This window comes from Nannobrachium achirus (assembly GCF_963921795.1).
Source record: "Nannobrachium achirus genome assembly, chromosome: 8".
NCBI classification, from domain to species: domain Eukaryota; kingdom Metazoa; phylum Chordata; class Actinopteri; order Myctophiformes; family Myctophidae; genus Nannobrachium; species Nannobrachium achirus.
Genome location: NC_137817.1, coordinates 63,615,195 through 63,635,513, shown reverse-complemented (window position 1 = coordinate 63,635,513; position 20,319 = coordinate 63,615,195). Strand labels below are relative to the sequence as shown.

The following is a 20,319-nucleotide window of genomic DNA, read 5'->3' as shown; positions in this document are numbered from 1 at the left end:
CCACAGGGGCGTCACAAAGGGGGTGGGGGACTGAGTTACTAGGGCCCAAGGTGGAGGGGGCCCTAGTAACTTTAGCTAATGAAAAATAGCAGATATACAAGCTCAGAGCGCGGCTGCGAGCTTGTAGGAGCTTGTAGATATGCTATTTTTGAAAAGTCATGAAAATGTGTGCAAATCTTTGAATATATTATGTATTTTTTAAGCGAACATTTGTAACTCAAATTTTGCTTCTGGGGGATCCCTAGAACGAATTATTTTGAGATGGGGGGGTCTGTAGCCAAATACATATCCTCTTGGGGGCTCTTGACATGAATGATGAAATTTTTTTAGCACCACTCACCGCTGACATAGGTTTACTTGCACACATTTTCACAAAAATAGCAGATCTACAAGCTCACAGCGCGGCACTCGGTGCCGCGCTGTGAGCTTGTATATCTGCTATTTTTCAATAGTTAACATTCATGGGGGGGGGGCCCGCAGTGAATCCTTGTACCCAGGGCCGCCCCCAGAATTTGGTGTGACACCCCTGGTAGACCATGTGATGTTGTGAGGGAGAGAGAACGCGCGTCACTTGACTGTATGGTAGATCAAGATAACTTCTTATCCTCCTGAGTTGCTACTCTAGCAGCAGTGCCGTTCTGGGGCTGCAAGCGCGGGTTTTTCCCCTCGCATTCAAAAAACACAGCGTTCTCGTCTTTCCTGGGCAGAAGAACAGGCCTAGACAAAGCGATACTTCGTTATCCCACGGTTCAATCTCTTCTCCCTCCAAAACACAACCCGACAGATTCCCTCAGGCACCCCGGGGTGGGGGGGTCGGGTTTCCACACCTCCACTACGACACGAGGAGGGGAGAGAGGTCTTCCAGTTCCAAAGCGGTTGACAATTCTGATTCCAATTCAATATATCCATGGCCAATTTTGGATTTCACTAGAAATGAGGACGACAGGCTATGCTGCACATGGTCAGTCTGTCTCCAAGATCTTTCTGCCCCTCATTTTGTAAAAATGTCATGCCGTATGCACAGCAGCCATATTGGAAAGTTGTCGGGTCTCTTTTCACTTCCTTCAAAGGTGTTACCAATGATACTAATGAAGGCTCTGTTCCATTTCATGGAGCACAAGTGGTACTCAAACCTAACCCAAATGGAACCAAATGGACCCGTATTTGTACACTCTCAGAGTTACACACATTTTATAAGGGTTCCCTGGACCACACTTTTAGACCCACTGGTGTAGCAGAGTGTTTCCAGTGATTCCAGTGAGCAAACAAGCACAATATCAGCACCCTGACTCTGTTTGACCAGAATGGAACAGAGCCTTCATTAGTAGGGGTGTATTAACGATACATTTTAATATCGATTCGATACATATCACGTTACATGGTTGATGATACAATACATGGACGATATTGGTTAATTCATGGCGATACGATTCGATTCAATGATTTAAAATCGATATAGTAACTATTTAGCAAAGAAATTAAATGTGTGAAAGGTGTGGATAGGGCAGGTTTTTAAGGGAAACATGTATTATTATGGATATAAATAAGTAAACACAGTGATTATCTGCCAAATACATGGACATTGTATATTGACAAATCTGCACCTTGACATGAACACAGATTACACACATTAATCGATAGACCGATGTAGCTATATGGAAAGGAAAAGTAATTAAACCCCTCCTTTTAATTTTTTCTTCTTAAAAATGCTAAATACTATGCACAAGTAGGTAGTATCGATACAATCGATTCTTTGCACTGCCGATTCGATACGATACAAAATAAAACGATACGATTCGATTTTAGCTGTTTTCTTTTCAATATACTTAGATCTTTTAAGATAAAAACGATATTTCAGGTTCAGGTTCAGGTTCGGTTTATTAGTCAAATGCGTATCCATACAAGTACAGACAAACAATGAAATGCTTGTGCCAAGAGCACTCTCAGCCTTATTGCACACAAAACAATACGACAACAACAGGTCACCCAGGACAACCCTTCGAACATTTCGATACAGTTACTATATCGTTACACCCCTAGTTTCCAGTGAGCAAACATGCACAATATCAGCACCCTGTATGACTCTGTTTGACCAGAATGGAACAGACCCTTCATTAGTATCATTGGTAACACCTTTGAAGGAAGTGAGAAGAGAAGCCAACATCTCTCCAAAATGGCTGCTGTTCATATAGCGGTATTATGAGACTCTTCAAAACACTTCGTTTGAAGCTGTAATCAGCTTGACTAAGTGTCAACATTGAGTGCACATGAGTGTCAACAGCCACGAGCATTGTTGTTGCCGTTCGTGGCCCGAGGTCCAAATTTAGCAAAAGGACATTGCCCCTTGCCACTGGAAGCATAATGATTTAAAAAAGTCAAGGACCCTTATTGGTCTCTCTCTGAACGGATGGGAGCTTAAAATGATTATGCATTTATACGTTTATTTATAACTGAGCCGTCTAGTCTTGTTTAACCCATTTAGGCCTAGGATTATTGAATGCTTTAGCTATTGAAAAATAGCAGATATACAAGCTCCGCGCTGCGAGCTTGTAGATCTGCTATTTTTGAAAAAGTCGTGAAAATGTGTGCAAATCTTTGACTATATGTATTTTCAAAGCGAACGTTTGTAACTCAAATTTTGCTTCTTGGGGGGTCCCTGGAACTAAATATTTTGAGATGCGGGTCCGTGGCCAAATAAATATCAGTTTGGGGGTCCTTCAATTGAAAAGGTTTGAGAACCACTGACATAGTAGTCTCTCAAGAACCGACTAACTGAGCTCCATTTAAGGGAAAAGGACCTTTTCTTTGACGATGGCTGGCCAGATTGCCGACATAGAAACATAGGGTTTTTCAAAAAACCTTAGAAGGATTCAAAAGACACTTATAGAATCAGGTCAAAATTCAAATTTTCACAATTTTTGCAAAAATAGCAGATCTACAAGCTCGCAGCGCGGCACTCGGTGCCGCGCTGTGAACTTGTATATCTGCTATTTTTTAAATAGTTAAAGCATAAAATAATGATACACAAAATGTGTACCCGTTCTGAATGGGTTAATCCCGTTTTTAGTATAGATGTCTCTAACAAAACATCCATTTACACTGGGCCCTCGATCCCGTTGTACTGTAAGATGATTTGTTCTCAAACCTTTTCATGCCCAGGACCCCTAAATGGACATATATATTTGGCCGTGGACCCCCATCTGAAAAGGTTTTGTGCCAGGGAACCCCAAAAGAGAAAAGGTGTTCAAAAATGCAACATTTCTAGAAATCCTTAAAACACTACATTTTCAAATATAGCAGATGTACTGTACAAGCTCACAGTGAACTTGTACATCTATTGTTTTCTTACGGCAAGATGGACATCTTTTTTCTTATGTTGATTGTTGTGTGCGGATACATGCAGGTTTTATGCTATATCACAAAATCACAACGTCCAACATTCCTGACGTTATCCCGTCTCATATCACAATATCGATAAAAAGACGATGTATTGCCTATGGGGCTTTTAAGCCGTGACATCATTTTGTAAGCAGAGGAGAATCTGCCCCCAGAGCATTTTCTGTTCTTCGCTATTTAAAAAAACAACAACTAAGAAATAACGACTAAAGTATAATTCTAACACTTTCCTTTCAACAACAAAGAGAAGAAAAATGTGTAAATAGTAAAAATAGTAAAAAGATTCACGGAAACTGGGGGCAGAAATTCTCCTCTGCCTACAAAATGATGTCATACTTAACAGCCCCATAGCCCTGTCCATTTAAAAAAGAAAATTACACCCGTGTAAAGTGAGCAGTGCTGATCATGATGTTGATAGACCCACATGACGTCTCATCATTATATTCTCCAATAAGAAAAGGGACATACGGTTGCGTATGTAAGTATCTAATGGCCTGTCCATTATGCAATCAGAAAAGGGACGTACGGTTAAGTAATAAGTATGTGATGGCCTGTCCGTTTTGCCTGGACACACACAAAGCCACGTATTGATAACCGCCATGGTATGGTTTTGTAAATTAGCTACAGTGGAATCTCTTCAAGGTGGCTTACAGGTTACGTGGAGAAGTGCATAGAATCATCACAATAACCTTATTATAATACGGGCGGCAAGAGATAAGCCATATAATATATCGTCGTTGTCGGGTGAAAACCTTGTATGTCCAAAACCGTTTGTTTAGCATTTTTCATTTTAAAAATGATTTAAACTAGGGAAAACAGCCGATCTACAAGCACACAACGCCTCGCGGTGCGAGGCGTTGTGTGCTTGTAGATCTGCTGTTTTCACTACTTTTGTGCGACGGCCTTGTACGATGAAGCAGGGCTTTACTTTGCGAAAGAACGGACAAATTTGAAACTTGGAGATACGAGGTTTCCGCCCGACACCGACGATATATTTCACTGTGACATATGGCAGACACAAGGACAAAGGTGCTGGATCAAACCATAAATCTGCCAGCCAGCTAATGACTCTGAACCTAATAATCAGCTAATTACTAAAGTCACAATGCGTCATCACCGGTTCACCTTCAACGTCGTCGTCGTCGTGTGTGTGTGTGTGTGTGTGTGTGTGTGTGTGTGTGTGTGTGACTGACTGTCCTGCTCCAATTATTAACCCATTCCTAACGGGTACACATTTTGTGTATCATTATTTTATGCTTTAACTATTGAAAAATAGCAGATATACAAGCTCACAGCGCGGCACCGAGTGCCGCGCTGCGAGCTTGTAGATCTGCTATAATTTTTTTTAAATCGTGAAAATTAGAATTTTGACCCGATTCTATAAGTGTCTTTTGAATGCGTCTAAGGTTTTTTGAAAAACCTATGTTTCTATAGGTCAGCAATATGGCCAGCCATCGTCAAAGAAAAGGTCCTATTTTCACTTAACTGGAGCTCAGTCAGTCTGTTCTTGAGAGACTACTATGTCAGTGGTTCTCAAACCTTTTCATGTGAAGGACCCCCAAAATGATATTTATTTGGCCACGGACCTGTATCTCAAAATATTTCGTTCCAGGGACCACCCAGAAGCAAAATTTGAGTTACAAACGTTCGCTTTGAAAATACATATATTCAAAGATTTGCACACATTTTCACGACTTTTTCAAAAAATAGCAGATCTACAAGCTCGCAGCGCGGCACTCGGTGCCGTGCTGTGAGCTTGTATATCTGCTATTTTTCACTGGTTAAAGCATTCAATAATTCTAGGCCTAAATGGGTTTTAACAGATGACACCTGACACAAGACGTCTGCACTGAGTCAGCAGAGTCAGCAGATCTGGACATTAAGTCTTAGAAACATATCGTTGCATGTCGGCCAGAAACCTCTCAAGTCTCATCTCCATATTTTGAGTAAATGAATGCCCTACTTCAGGGGTCTGAAACGTTTTCAGGCCAAGGACCCCTTAGTTGAGAAGAGGGATGAAGCAGGGACCCCCACGACTTTTTCAGAGATTTTTTTCAGCAATAATCATCAGTGTATTTTGGATTCATGACAATTTGTGTTTTCACATATTTAACCACTTGAACCGTCAATACTTCATAAACTTGACCTTTCACTCAGTACTTAGTCTGCTCTCTTCCCCCTCTACACCAAACCTCTTTGCCAAAAATAGCCGATCTACAAGCTCACAACGCCTTGCAGCGCAAGGCGTTGTGAGCTTGTAGATCAGCTATTTTTGGCTAATGTTCCACTCAGAATAGGGATGCTAGGGTTCAAGTGGTTAAAGTAAAAATCAAACCTCGGTTCGAAGTGGAGCGGTGAATCTGAGTATCTATACCCTGTGTGTGTGTGTGTGTGTGTGTGTGTGTGTGTGTGTGTGTGTGAGAGTGAGTGGTGAGTGTGCCTGGCCTGCACAAAACAGCGCCCCTCCTTTAACTAGTGTGTTGTGTGTGGCCACTCAAGGTATTGCCAGACTACGGACGGACGGACACGGCCAGCCAGCCAGCCACCCACATACCCACGGACATACCTGTCTATTGGGAGCGCTTTCACCGCTCCAAAAAACATGATTCTATCACACCAAGATTTGGAGCACCCCCTGTAGTAACTCTGAGGCCCCCCTAGGGGTCCCGGACCCCCTGTTGAAGACCCCTGAGTTAGAATAACGGAGACGAGGTTTCTGCTGCTGACAGCATCGGAATCATACATTCAAGAAAATCACTTCTCGAATATATTCAATTAATCCAGAAGCAATCAATATAAAACAAATCTCTAAGAAAATAATCGATTAACGATCTGTGATAACATCCCACATGACCCGAACAAAAGGGTGTTTGAACTACGTCAGCGAAGGGTTAATATGGGACAGATCTGGGCATGTCTTGGAAATCGTTGTTGTTGTCAGGCAGAAACCTCGTATCTCCATATTCTAACTTCAGTAAATCAGTGCCCTACTTTATCACGCTACGGCGTCACAGAGAAAGCGGCAAAAGCAGCAGATCCACAAGCTCATTTTGAAGCCTGTAGATCTGTGACTTTTGATGTTGAATTTGGAATCCTGAAGAGTTAACAGTTTTGGGACATGTGAGGTTTCCACCGCGACGGAGAAGAAGAAATGCATGACGGCGGCGTCATCTGAGCGTGATATCTGGTTTCTGCCCAGCCATGTGACCTTTACGATCTGAGGTTAAGATAACACACTAGAGAGAGAGGGAGGGAGGGAGGGGGGAGAGAGAGAGAGAGAGAGAGAGAGAGAGAGGAAGAGAGAGCAGGGGTGTCGCACCAAATTCTGGGCCCTGGGTAAGGATTCACTGTGGGCCCCCCACCATGAATGTTCTTCATAGGGGGGAACTGGGAACTCATTATTACGCATTGTTTTGTGCTTTTAACGATTGAAAAAATAGCAGATATACAAGCTCAGCGCTTGTAGATGTGCTATTGAAAAATTGTGAACATTTGTGCAAGTCTTTGAATATTTCAAATCCTTTCTAAGATGTTTGGAAAAACCTATGTTTCTATGTCAGTGGTGCTCAAACTTTTTCACGTGAAGGACCCCCAAAATGATTTGGCCATCTCAAAATATTTAGTTCCAGGGACCCCCAGAAGAAAGATTTGAGTTACAAATGTTCGCTTAAAAACTACATAGGCCCTACACTCAAAGATTCGCACACGTTTTCACGACTTTTCAAAAATAGCAGATCTACAAGCTCGCAGCGCGGCACTCGGTGCCGCGCTGTGAGCTTGTAGTTCTGCTATTTTTCAATAGCTAAAGTTGAACATAATTAAGGGCCCTGGTAACTCAGTCCCACTTCCCTCCCCCCCGTGTGACGCCCCTGAGAGAGAGAGAGAGAGAGAGAGAAGACTTTGAAACTTCCCCATTCATAAACTTGAGACACAATCTTACAAGCCTGCCGCACAGCCAGACTGCATGTGGGTGGTTAGAGTGGTGGGAAAAAGTACTCAAATGTTTTACTTAAAGAGTAGTTCACCCCCAAAATGTTTTTTTTTTCTTTCTATTGATTACTCATGTCATGGAGACTTGAGTAACATAATACTTTTTGTTTTTTGTCACATTCCTAAGACAAAAATGTGATTACAATATTTTTTCCCCCATTGATTCCGGATCCAGAATCAATGAGGGTACATTTACTATAATCAATTTTTTGTCTTAGGAATGCGAAAAATACAAAAAGATATGATTGACCTCAAGTCTCCTTGGCATTAGTAATCAATAGAAGAAAAAAAAACATTTTGGGGGTGAACTACTCCTTTAAGTAAAAGTGTCAATACTGCAATGTAGAAATACTCTGTTACAGGTAAAGGTCCGGAATTCAGAATGTACTTGAGTAAAAGTATGAAAGTGTTGGCATCAAAATGTAGTTAAAGAAGTACCAAAAGTAAAAGTACGAAATGTTTGAAAATAGCTGATCTACAAGCTTGTAGATCGGCTATTTTCAAATAGCCTTGGTATAAAATAGGTCTAAAGTGGTTTATGTATGTTTTATAATGTATATCTGGAAAGCAACTAACTAAAGTTTTAAAATAAATGTAGTGGAGTAAAAGTACAATATTTGGATCTGAGATGTAGTGGAGTGGAAGTAAAAGTATTGGAAATTGGAAATACTAAAGTAAAGTACAAATACCTGAAAGTTGTACTTAAGTACAGTACTTACGTATGTAAATCTACTTAGTTACTTTACATCACTGTTAGTCACCACTGTGCAAGGGAGGGGGAGGAGGGATTATTATTAATAAAGTGTGTGGGCGGGCCCATTGTTTCAGATCAGATGCCGAGGTCACATTGACCTTGTTGCGATTTTTAATTAAGCAGCGCTCACTCACCGAAGATCTCCCCGTTCTTGGCGTACTCCGTGACAAGGTAGAGCATGTTCTTCGTCTCCATCACCTGAGAGAGAGGAGAAGAAGAAGAGGATGAGAGGGGTGAGGGAGACAACATTATGGAGAGAAAGAGAGAGAGAGAGAGAGAGAGAAAGAGAGAGAGAGAGAGAGAGAGAGAGATACACCAGTTGTTCTCAACCTTTTCTGGAGTTGAGGCATTACATTTTGTATAACATGGTTCACAACGGAGGCGTTGTGAGCAATTTCTATTTGATCATTTGGCCAATGTTTAATTTGGCATTTTAGAAGTGTTAAAAAGTCCTTAAATTGTCATTTTAGAAATGAGCATATACCCTCAGCATACACTTAAACTGTATGCTGGTTTGTTTACTGTTGAGTGAGAAAACAATGTTGCACATTAAAAGTTAATCATCTGGGGACCCTCCAAAATAATTTGGGGACCCCCTGGGGGGTCCCGACCCACAGGTTGAGAACCACTGTGTTAAGGACAAACCCCAACCCCTTCGGCAATCGCATTTGCACTCGCAGAAATCAAATGCAAATGCGATCTACCAGGCTAGTGTCAAGGGGTCAAATGGGTTGGCCGCATACATTTTCCAGAGCATGTTATTTTAGCGATCAATCAATTCGGTTGAGTCATGGATTGGACCAAGACAGAAATCATTATGCAATGACCCGAGTGTTTCTACAAAACAGAGTCATCAGATAATCCGTGCCAGAGGAAAAAAAGGAAGATGTGGAGGAATTCAAATAAATTAGTTCCCATATTCACGGACCGTCAAACTGGCGTTTTGAACGACTCGGAAGATATTACACAACTTGTGGGGTGACCCAGTGGCCAAGCGGTTAGGGCACGTACCACATGGGTGCAAAAAGCCCTTATATAAGAGCTCCCTGGTTCGATTCCTGGGCCAGCCGGACCATTTGCCACATGTCAATCCTCTAGTGTCTCTTCATTGTAACAATCGAATAAATGCTTAAACTTCTTAAAACCTATATCAGTGGTTCTCAAACCTTTGAATTTTAAAGGACGTACGTAATTCTGAGTGTACAAATGGAACCAAATGGACTCTTTCGATCCATTTGGTTACATTTATACACTCTCTAAGTCAGGGGTTTTCAAACGTTTTGGACTCAGGGCACCCCTGTAAATAACGTTTTCCTCCACGGCACCCCTGAATTACACTGTTAATGTTTAGAATCTTACATCCTATTGGAGAAATATCCGTTTCCATCTGAACTGACTGAAAACAACGTTATAATTGACGTTTAACCACTTGAACCCCATCATCCCTATTCTGGAGGGAAGGTTCACCAAAAATAGCTGATCTACAAGCTTGTAGATCGTCTATTTTTTGGTGAAGAGAGTTGTCGTAGATGGACAAAGAACTCATCAAGTACAGTGCAAATCAGGTCTGTTTTACTAAGCATAGTGAAGTGATATTGATGTAGTGATATTGGTGAATTCCAAATATTATCAAATTATCTCGCGTAGGGGTGGGCGATAGTGTGATAATTATCGCTAAGACGATACAATGTCTCGACGATATGCCTTTTCAGAGGTATCGTATATATCGTGATACAATCCTGTTTTAAGCGTCACCAAAAAAAATCCTGTTTAAGCGTTAATACAGAGATTCATTGCAGAATTCAATTTAAACCTGAATTTTGGTCTAAATCAGTACTTCTCAAACTTTAAAATGTCAAGGTCTCCACTTACGGGTCCATTTGGTTTCATTTGTATACTGTCAGAGCTACATACTTGTAAAGTTCAATTTAGACCTCCCAAAAGGAACCCAGAGAGTCTAGTTTTTGTCAAGTAACTTGAAAAATAACCATAAAAACCAACGCGAAAAAGAATCGTGATAAAATCATGTATCGTGATACAGCTTGGGAAAATATTGTGATATTGTATTTTTCCATATCGCCCACCCCTAATCTCGCGGCACCCCTGGACTGGCATCACGGCACCCCAGGGTGCCCCGTCGTCACCCACTTTGAAAACCCCTGCTCTAAGTTACAGGCCTCTAAGAGTCGATTTGGCCCCTGGACTCTGGACCATACCTTGAGAACCAGCGCCCTATATACTTCGCCCAGGGGAAAATACTTGGTCCTCTCCTTTCTTCTCTCTGGTCAGCACTTAATCTCTTCCCTGAAATTGGCCGATCTACAAGATCACTACGGTTTTCTCTAATGCAGGGGTCTTCAACAGGGGGTCCGGGACCCCTAGGGGGTCCTCAGAGTTACTACAGGGGGTCCTGCAAATCTTTGTGTGATAGAAGATTTTTTTTCTCCTTTTCTACATTAACCACTTGAACCCTAGCGTCCATATACTGAGAACGTTAGCCAAACAAAGCAGATCTACAAGCTTGCAGCGCCTCGTGAGCTTGTAGATCTGCTACTTTTGGCAAAGAGGTTTCGTGTAGAGGGGAAAAAGAGCAGACTAAGTACAGAGTGAAAAGTCAAGTAGATTAAGTATTGACGGTTCAAGTGGTTAAATATATGGAAACACAAATTAAACTAAACAATTAAACTAAACGATATGGTATCTATGGGTTGTGGGGGTCCCTGCTTCATCTCTCTCTCGACTAAGGGGTCCTTGGCCTGAAAACGTTGAAGACCCCAGCTGCTCTAATGTTTGCCCCAGAATCAGCACGCTAGGATTCATGTGGATACAAAAAAAAGGGAAGAAAATCTTGTATTATACAACTGTCACACATTTGCAAATAAAACCTCTCCATTAAATAACAACGCGCTCTATATAAAAATATATGAATGGCACAAGCACTAAATATGGCCTCGACACGAGAGAACAGAGGTGGGATGATGCGTGCGAGGAGAGCATTTGAATGGTACTCTAACCCATTTAGAACGTGTACACAATTTGTGTTTCATTATTTTATGCTTTAACTATTGAAAAATAGCAGATATACAAGCTCACAGCGCGGCACCGAGTGCCGCGCTGCGAGCTTGTAGATCTGCTATTTTTGAAAAGTCGTGAAAATTTCAATTTCGACCCGATTCTATAAGTGTCTTTTGAATCCTTCAAAAAAAAAATTGAAAAACCTGTGTTCCTGTGTCAGCAATCTGGCCAGCCATCGTCAAAGAAAAGGTCCTTTTCACTTTTCACTGGAGCTCAGTTAGTCTGTTCTTGAGAGACTACCATGTCAGTGGTTCTCAAGCCTTTTCATGTCAAGGACCCCCAAACTGATATTTATTTGGCCACGGACCCCCATCTCAAAATATCTAGTTCCAGGGACCACCCAGAAGCAAAATTTGAGTTACAAACGTTTGCTTTGAAAAAAATACATATAGTCAAAGATGTGCACACATTTTCACGACTTTTTCAAAAATAGCAGATCTACAAGCTCGCAGCGCGGCACTCGGTGCCGCGCTGTGAGCTTGTATATCTGCTATTTTTCACTGGTTAAAGCAGTCAATAATTCTAGGCCTAAATGGGCTAAAAACGGTGCTGTCCTGAAGCGCTATTAGAAAGAGTCTGGCCTGCGTAGGAGGAACTAGGGAGAACTGATTTAGAACGCAGCGATAACGCAGCACAAACAGCAAACACGTAGGCAGTAGACAGGGGTGTCGCACCAAGGGTTAGTGTTGTTCACAGGGGGAGGGGGTTTAACCTATTTAGACAGGGAACGCATTATTACGCCTTTTTTGTGCTTTAACCCATTTAGGCCTAGAATTAGAAGGATTCAAAAGACACTTATAGAATCGGGTCAAAATTCTAATGTTCACGACTTTTCAAAAATAGCAGATCTACAAGCTCGCAGCGCGGCACTCGGTGCCGCGCTGTGAGCTTGTAGATCTGCTATTTTTCAATAGTTAAAGCATGAAATAATGATACACAAAATGTGTACCCGTTCTAAATGGGTTAACTATTGAAAAATAGCAGATATGCAAGCTCACAGCTTATAGATGTGCTATTTTTGAAAAATCGTGAAAAGTCTGAATATTTCAAATCCTTCCAAGGTTTTTTTTGAAAAACCTGTTTCTATGTCAGTGGTGCTCAAACTTTTCATGTCAAGGACCCCCAAAATGATAGGTATTTGGCCACGGATCCCCAATCTCAAAAGATTAAGTTCCAGGGACCCCCCCCCCCAGAAGCAAAATTTGAGTTACAAATGTTCGCTTGAAAATAAATACATATATGCAAAGATTTTCACCGATTTTCACGATTTTTTTCAAAAAAATTGCAGATCTACAAGCTCGCAGCGAGGCACTCGGTGCCGCGCTGTGAGCCCTTAGATCTACTATTTTTCAATAGCTAAAGTATAAAATAACTAAGGCCCCCCCCCCTCCACCTTGGGCCCTAGTAACTCAGTCCCACTTTTCCCCCCCTTGTTGTGACGCCCCTGCATGTACGCGGACCGACCGACGCGGTTAAATGTGGAGGGGAAAGAATCACGGAGAGAGAGGAGAGAGAGAGAGAGAGAGGAGAGGATGAATCAGAGACAGCCAGCTAGCTAGACGTCCATTCTGTTGTTCACACACTCGAACATCCCACGCCTGCTTGTTCACGATCAGTTTTCCATCTGCTGCCAGCCGGCGAACCGAGCGCCTCATGCATTTTAAGCGAGGGAGAAGACAACAGCCCAACACACGGTCACGTCTCAAGGTTAATCTTCCCCACTTGTTGACACAATAAATAACCGGTGTAGGAATGAGCCGTTCCTTCGTTTTTTTTTCTTTTTCTCTGGAAGTATTGCAATGGCAATGGAATGCCAGCGACAAGTTCATTCATAAACGTGTGCTTGTGATGAAAAGAAATGAGCTTCGCAATGGCGAGGGGAGCAGCCCCCCCCTCGCCATTGGAGAAGATCAAGACATGTATTTCGTCGTTGTCGGGTGAAAACCTTGTATGTCCAAAATCGTTCGTTTTGCATTTATCATTTTAAGAATGATTTAAACTAGTGAAAACAGCCGATCTACAAGCACACAACGAGGCGTTGTGTGCTTGTAGATCGGCTGTTTTCACTACTTTTGTGCGACGGCCTTGTATGATGAAGCAGGGCTTTGCTTGGTGAAAAAAGTAAAAAAAATTTACTAAATATTTTGAGATGGGGGTCTGTGGCCAAACAAATATCATTTTGGTGGTCCTTCACATGAAAAGGTTTGAGCACCACTGACATAGAAACATAGGTTTTTCAAAAAACTTTTGAAATATTCAAAGACTTTTTTTTTTTACACGATTTTCACGATTTTTCTAAAATAGCAGATCTACAAGCTCGCTGTGAGGTTGTAGATATGCTATTTTTCAATAGTTAAAGCACAAAATAATGCGTAATAATGCATTCCCAGTCTAAAAATAGCAGATCTACAAGCTCGCTGTGAGCTTGTAGATCTGCTATTTTTCAATAGTTAAAGCACAAAATAACGCGTAATAACGCATTCCCAGTCTAAATGGGTTAAACCCCCTCCCCCTATGAAGAACATTCATGGCGGGGTCCAGCAGTGAATCCTTGTAGCCAGGGCCCAGAATTTGGTGCGACACCCCTGTTAATAAGGCCGGGGCTTCTACTGTTATGATTGTTGTGCAACCGTAGGGCTTTCCCCATCGGAGCCCCCGCACGCAGCCCCACCCGCTCTGCCTATAAGGTCAGAAAGGAAATGACTAATTGACCCCGTGGCGTTTTGGGACGGACACGACGGGCTGCTGGAAATAATGATCCACCGACATGACGATCACACTGCAGAACGCTGGGCTGGACGGCGGCCATCACGTTGTGTAATGGTACAACGGAACACCCTTTCACTTTCACTCAACGGACGAGATCTGACTGTACAAGAGTTACGTAATAATGAAAAAATACAAAAAAGAAAGAAAAAAATAATAATTTATGGTTGTTGCACCGATTGGGAAATCCTGGGCGGATATAGTGAGTATATTAGTAGGGCTGTCACAATTATTACATAATCGTCTAATCGCAATTATTTGTGGTAATCGCAATTATTCGGCATAATCGTCATAACCGTTTCCATGTTGAGAAATGTTATTATAGTTTCAAACACTTTCAAAAAGTAGTGGAAATAGCAGATCTACAAGCTCACAACGCGTCGCATCGCGACGCGTTGTGAGCTTGTAGATCGGCTATTTCCACTATCAACGTTCTTTTTTAAGTATAAAATTGTCAAATATGTCAGTAATTTCTTTGTATATTTAGGTTATGTGTCATGATTGCCATGTGCAACTTCAAAGCCTAAAAGCCAAACATAAATGTAATTGTCAACGACAAACACACAATTAAATCGTTAATCGCAATTATTTGAGCAACAATTAATCGTCATGTAAAATGTCATAATCGTGACAGCCCTATATATTAGTAAGTATAGTGGTTATCTAATCAAACAAATTCTCGTTAAATGATCTCAAAAATAGAAACTTTAACCAATAAAAATCCCCTGCAGTCTTAGAGAACCGGGTTAGAGTTATACTGCACTTTGACCAGTCCGTCTACACCAAATCTCTGCCAAAATAGCTGATCTAGGAGTTCACAATGTGTCACGTTTGTGACGCGTTGTGAACTTGTAGATCTTCTATTTTTGGCTAATGTTCCTCCACAGAATATGGACAATGTGGTTCAAAGTGGTTAATCTGGAAAGAGTAACGTTTTTCAAATTGATTAGAAGATGTTGCACATTTTGACAAAATATCGGTTGCGCCGTTTGTACCTCTGTTTTTGTGTCCCTTGTGGACACTGCCGACGTTACAGTACATTGATATATGTATTGTTCATTAATGTGCTGTGTTCCGTTTAAATAAACTCTACTCTCCAAAATCGAGATCAGCATCGGATTCAAACTCCTGGCTCCTCGGTCGGGGGCTTTTATAGTCCTTGGTCACAGTATCTTTTATAGTCCTTGGTCACAGTATCTTTTATAGTCCTTGGTCACAGTATCGTTTATAGTCCTTGGTCACAGTATCTTTTGTAGTCCTTGGTCACAGTATCTTTTGTAGTCCTTGGTCACAGTATCTTTTGTAGTCCTTGGTCACAGTATCTTTTATAGTCCTTGGTCACAGTATCGTTTATAGTCCTTGACCTTGGTCACGGTATATTTTGTAGTCCTTGGTCACAGTATCTTTTATAGTCCTTGGTCACAGTATATTTTATAGTCCTTGGTCACAGTATCTTTTATAGTCCTTGGTCACGGTATCTTTTATAGTCCTTGGTCACGGTATCTTTTATAGTCCTTGGTCACGGTATCTTTTGTAGTCCTTGGTCACGGTATCTTTTGTAGTCCTTGGTCACGGTATCTTTTGTAGTCCTTGGTCACGGTATCTTTTATAGTCCTTGGTCACGGTATCTTTTATAGTCCTTGGTCACGGTATCTTTTGTAGTCCTTGGTCACAGTATCTTTTATAGTCCTTGGTCACAGTATCTTTTATAGTCCTCAATAGTCCTTGGTCACAGTATCTTTTATAGTCCTCAATAGTCCTTGGTCACAGTATCTTTTATAGTCCTTGGTCACGGTATCTTTTATAGTCCTTGGTCACAGTATCTTTTAACGAGAGGAGTGACAGAGCGTCTGATGTCTGTGTGTCTGCTGTGACACGGTGGTCACAGCGGCAGAGGGACAAATTAATTCCTGGCGGCAGCATGCCGTGAAATCCATGCCAATGTGTTTCCCCAGGTGCATCTGACACTCGCATAATGGACAATATGAAAAGAGCAATTTGAGGTGAATGGGATTCTTTTTTATCTCGCGCAGCCTTTCAAGAAGACACTTCAAAAACATTTGCCAGCTAAACAAATGTATTAAAATAATTATTCAATGCAGTGTGGGTACTGTTTGCCTTGGGATTTTGTGACAACCACACATTATTGTACTATATTATATACACAACTACCGGTATACAAAAAGTTTAAGAATTTAATTTTTTATGTATTTATTTACTATATCAGTACTTTGCACGCACTCATTTCTCATTTAAATACAAAGGCAAAGTGTGGTAGTGCAAGGGAAGCAAAACACTCTGTGTACAGCAGGGGTCTTCACCGTTTTTAGGCCAAGGACCCCTTAGTTGAGAGAGAGATGAATCAGGGACCCCCACAACCTGTTCATAGATTTGATAGTTTCAAGGTTTGACAGCACAATCATCAGTGTATTTTGGATTCATGTCAATTTGTGTTTTCAGATATTTAACCACTTAAACTGCCAATACTTAATAAACTTGACCTTTCACTCTGTACTTAGTCTGCTCGTTTTCCCCTCTACACCAAACATCTTTTTCTGTAAGGATTCTAAGGTTTCTATCACTCAAAGGTTTGGAGGGCCCCCTGTAGTAACTCTGTCTCTGAGGACCCCTTAATGGCCCCGGACCCCCTGTTGAGGACCCCTGGTGTACAGCAATGTTCTGCATTTTTATATCTACAGCACAGTGTTTCTTAGTCATCAGACCCATTGGTGCTGTTGAAGATGGTACTGTAGATACCAGTAAGACTCCCTAATCGGGAGATAAGCGACCATAGGTCGCTTATCTCAACAAATAGGGAAAAAATGTGTTTTTCCAAAATCTTCCTGATCCATGTTGATGAGATGAGTGTAGACATGCTGTGTAGTGATTTTCGTGATTTTAGGGCAAAATCTGTAGGAGCAGTGTACAAAAATGTGTTTTTAAAAATCAACCTGAAGGTGGCGCTATATGGGACAGATTCATGTTGATGGGATGAGTGTAGACATACTGTGTAGCGATTTGCGTGATTTTAGGGCAAAAACTGTAGGAGCAGTGTCCAAAAATGTGTTTTAAAAATCGGCCTGAAGGTGGCGCTAGAAGAGGGCCATGTGAGAAATGAGGGGTGGGGTCTCCGCGTTGCCTTGGCGGACGAATAGGTACCGGCCCCGGCTCTCCCGGACGCTCCTAGCCCGAGTTACGGCATTTTATGTGAGCTGCAGTGGAGGGGGTCCTCCACTGGGGGCGCCACCACTTTTGCATCCGTTCTGGAGCACCAGGAGTGGGTGGTCCCCAGGAATTCCCCGTGAGCAGCCCCGTTGGGGTGGTCATTTGGTCATTTTTGCACATTTGGTCATTTTTTACACCTGGGGGTCCCCCAGGGACCTGGGGGTCCCTGGAGCTCCGGGGGTCCTTGGAGGTTGTAGTTTGCCAGGTAAGGAGTGTGTGTGCAAAATGTGGCATGGATGGGGGCAACGGTTGTGGAGATATGAGCAGGGCAAAAGTGTGACTGACTCACTCACTCACTCACTGACTGACTCACTCACTCACGGATGGACAGCCGGTGGAGGTTTTGGTAGTAAATGCGACCTACGGTCGCAATCACAAGTTCACAACCCTTACGTAACAGGTTTGCACAGTAATCATGTCCTTTGCTAAACTGCAGCCAGGCATGTCCGTTCTCAAGTGCTGCTTCACATTTATATGTGATGTAATCATTAACAAATATTTTTCCAATATACTGTACTACATTCACTGACAGGTGGTGATGTACGGTTGGGCCTGCTGCCACGATTGTTACATAATCGTCCTCTTCGCAAACCTTTCTTTTTTGCATAATCATCATCGTAATCATCTCCATGTTGGAAAATGGAGGAAATAGCAGATCTACAACCTCAAAAGGCCATCACGATGTGACAATCGGCTATGGCTATTTCCACTTTTTTTTCTTTTTAATTAGGTATAAAATACTATATTCAAATATGCAAGTAATTTGCCCAGTGCACCTTAAGAAGCCTAATTCATAATGTTCCATAAAGTTCAACGGCAGAAAATCAATTAAAATCCCAATTATTTGAGTGACAATTAATCGTGTCATAATCGCGACGAGCCCAATGTACAGAGAGGATAATAATAGACGGTTGCAGCCTTAAACTGACCCTCTGCCTTCTACCGAACTACTCTGATGAAATCACTTCTGTCGCAGCACCTTCTTAGTCACATCCAGCCCACACATACACACACGCACGCACTCACGCACGCACGCACGCACGCACGCACGCACAGTCAGTCATTAACTGAAGGCAGTGGAAGGTCCTGCTACAGTAGGTTGGAAATGTGTGTCAACGGCAATGCATTAAAAAAGGTCCCAATCTCCATGTAACACAGGGGTGTCCAATCCTTTTTCAAAGGGGGCCACATTAGAAAATATTAAAACACCCAAGGGCCGACTACATCTCCTGACAAAATGTACTTTCGGTCGGACCATAAAGTCACATACATATGCATCGCATTTAAGCGATTTTATTTAACTATCATCATCAGTAGGGTTGCAACGGTATGAGATTTTTAACACCGAAAATATAGTCCGTGTCAACACCGCGGTTATCGGTAACACCGTTTCAACCACCATTACGTGTCTTGTCTTGTCTTGTCTTGTCTTGTCTTGTCTTGTCTTGTCTTGTCTTGTGAGCACTCAGTAGCAGCCAATGCTACCTCAAGCTACAACAACAACAACAACAACCATCCGACCATATTAAAAATTCAGCTTTGTAAAAAAGCAACAACACTGTTAGTGTTAGAACAGCCCTGCGTTTTCTTGTTTGGCTTATCGTTGTTTTTCCGCCTACTGCGCGCTGTGACATTATAAAGCCACAACTAGTCTCCAGGAACGTGCCCACTGCCCTGCGAGTGGGGACGAGACATCATGCAGTCTGATGGGCTGTGCCTCGCCCCGTGGATGATCCGTTGATTCTGAATTCTGATTCTCGACACTCCCACACAAGGAATAGCTCCCAGCGTTCCCGCGATTGAGAACCGAATCACATCGTTCATTTAAAAGAGCTGTTCAAAAGAGCGGAATCGTTGGCGAACGTCACATCTCTACTGCACTCCTCGGGGCGGAGCAGAGCAGCGGATGCGGTTTCTTTTTATTTAACGGTGTTATCGGTGTGCAAGTAGCCTAAAGTATTGTTGCAACCCTCTAATTATATCAATGGTATTTTGTCAGGTGTGTGCTCTGAACAAAACACAAATAACTCCTTTTTCACATTACCAAATGTAACCAGACGTGCAAGGTAAAAAATACAATAAAATAGCCTTTCTTTGAACCCTTTCATGAGACAACAGGAAACAAGGAGTCCTGACAAATGACTCTGGGGAAATATTCTTGTTTGACGGTGCTGGTGGGCCATTTATAATACAATTTAGGAATGATGCTGCGGGCGCGGGCCGTATAAAAATGTGTCCTTGGGCCGAATTTGGCCCCCGGGCCGCACTTTGGACATCCCTGATGTAACGGATAATGACAGTGGTTTATATGGGTTTGGGCCCTCCTTGACGCGCACCAAAGCTCACAGGGTGGCCTTGTTTGTTTACAGCAGGGTTCCCCAATTAGTTTTCCCCAAGGGCCAAATTATGTCTAGGGTACCAAGCCGAGGGCCACAACATTGCAGGGGGTGACGGTGGCGTTCCCGCTACTCCAGTGACAGTTCAGATATCGTCGTTGTCTGGTGGAAACCTTGTATGTCCAAAACCGTTCATTTTGCATTTATCATTTTAAAAATGATTTAAACTAGTGAAAACAGCAGATCTACAAGCACACAACGCCTTGCGGTGCGAGGCGTTGTGTGCTTGTAGATCGGCTGTTTTCACTACTTTAGTGCAACGGCCTTGTATGATGAAGCAGAGCTTTACTTTGCGAGAGAACGTACACATTTTGAGATACGGGTTTTCCACCCGACAATGACGATATACTAGTGTTGTTGCTGCTCTTATACCACCATTATTACTGGGGTTGGTGGGGGCCAGACAGTAGCCCCCCGTGGGCCGCAAATGGCCCGCGGGCCGCCTATTGGGGAACCCTGGTTTACAGGTAGTCCAAAATCTTAAGCATGTTGCACAAAGGCGGAAGGTTTTATCCTAAATTGACATGCTCAAAAATAGGGATGCCAGGTTGAAAGTGGTTATGCCGATTATTACCTTAAAGTTCACTCCGTTGCTATTATAACTATCACATACAGACAGACATTATCCACAATTTGTTCCAAGGCAACCAGGCTGAAACGTGTCCATTTACTGTTTTGTATCAGTTGAAATGTTGACCCAGAGTCTACACCTAATTT

At 42.3% G+C, this 20,319-nt stretch overlaps 1 protein-coding gene across 1 annotated transcript in view; it reads right to left on the bottom strand.

The window, feature by feature from the left end:
- sik2b (salt-inducible kinase 2b) overlaps positions 1-20,319 on the bottom strand; it is a gene marked incomplete at its 5' end in the record, with an annotated part of 160,847 nt that overhangs the window by 117,236 nt on the left and 23,292 nt on the right. Inside the window, one exon of the mRNA XM_080732055.1 lies at positions 8,275-8,338. Coding sequence (XP_080588181.1) covers positions 8,275-8,338 — 64 coding nt within the window. The remainder of the gene's footprint in view (positions 1-8,274; positions 8,339-20,319) is intronic.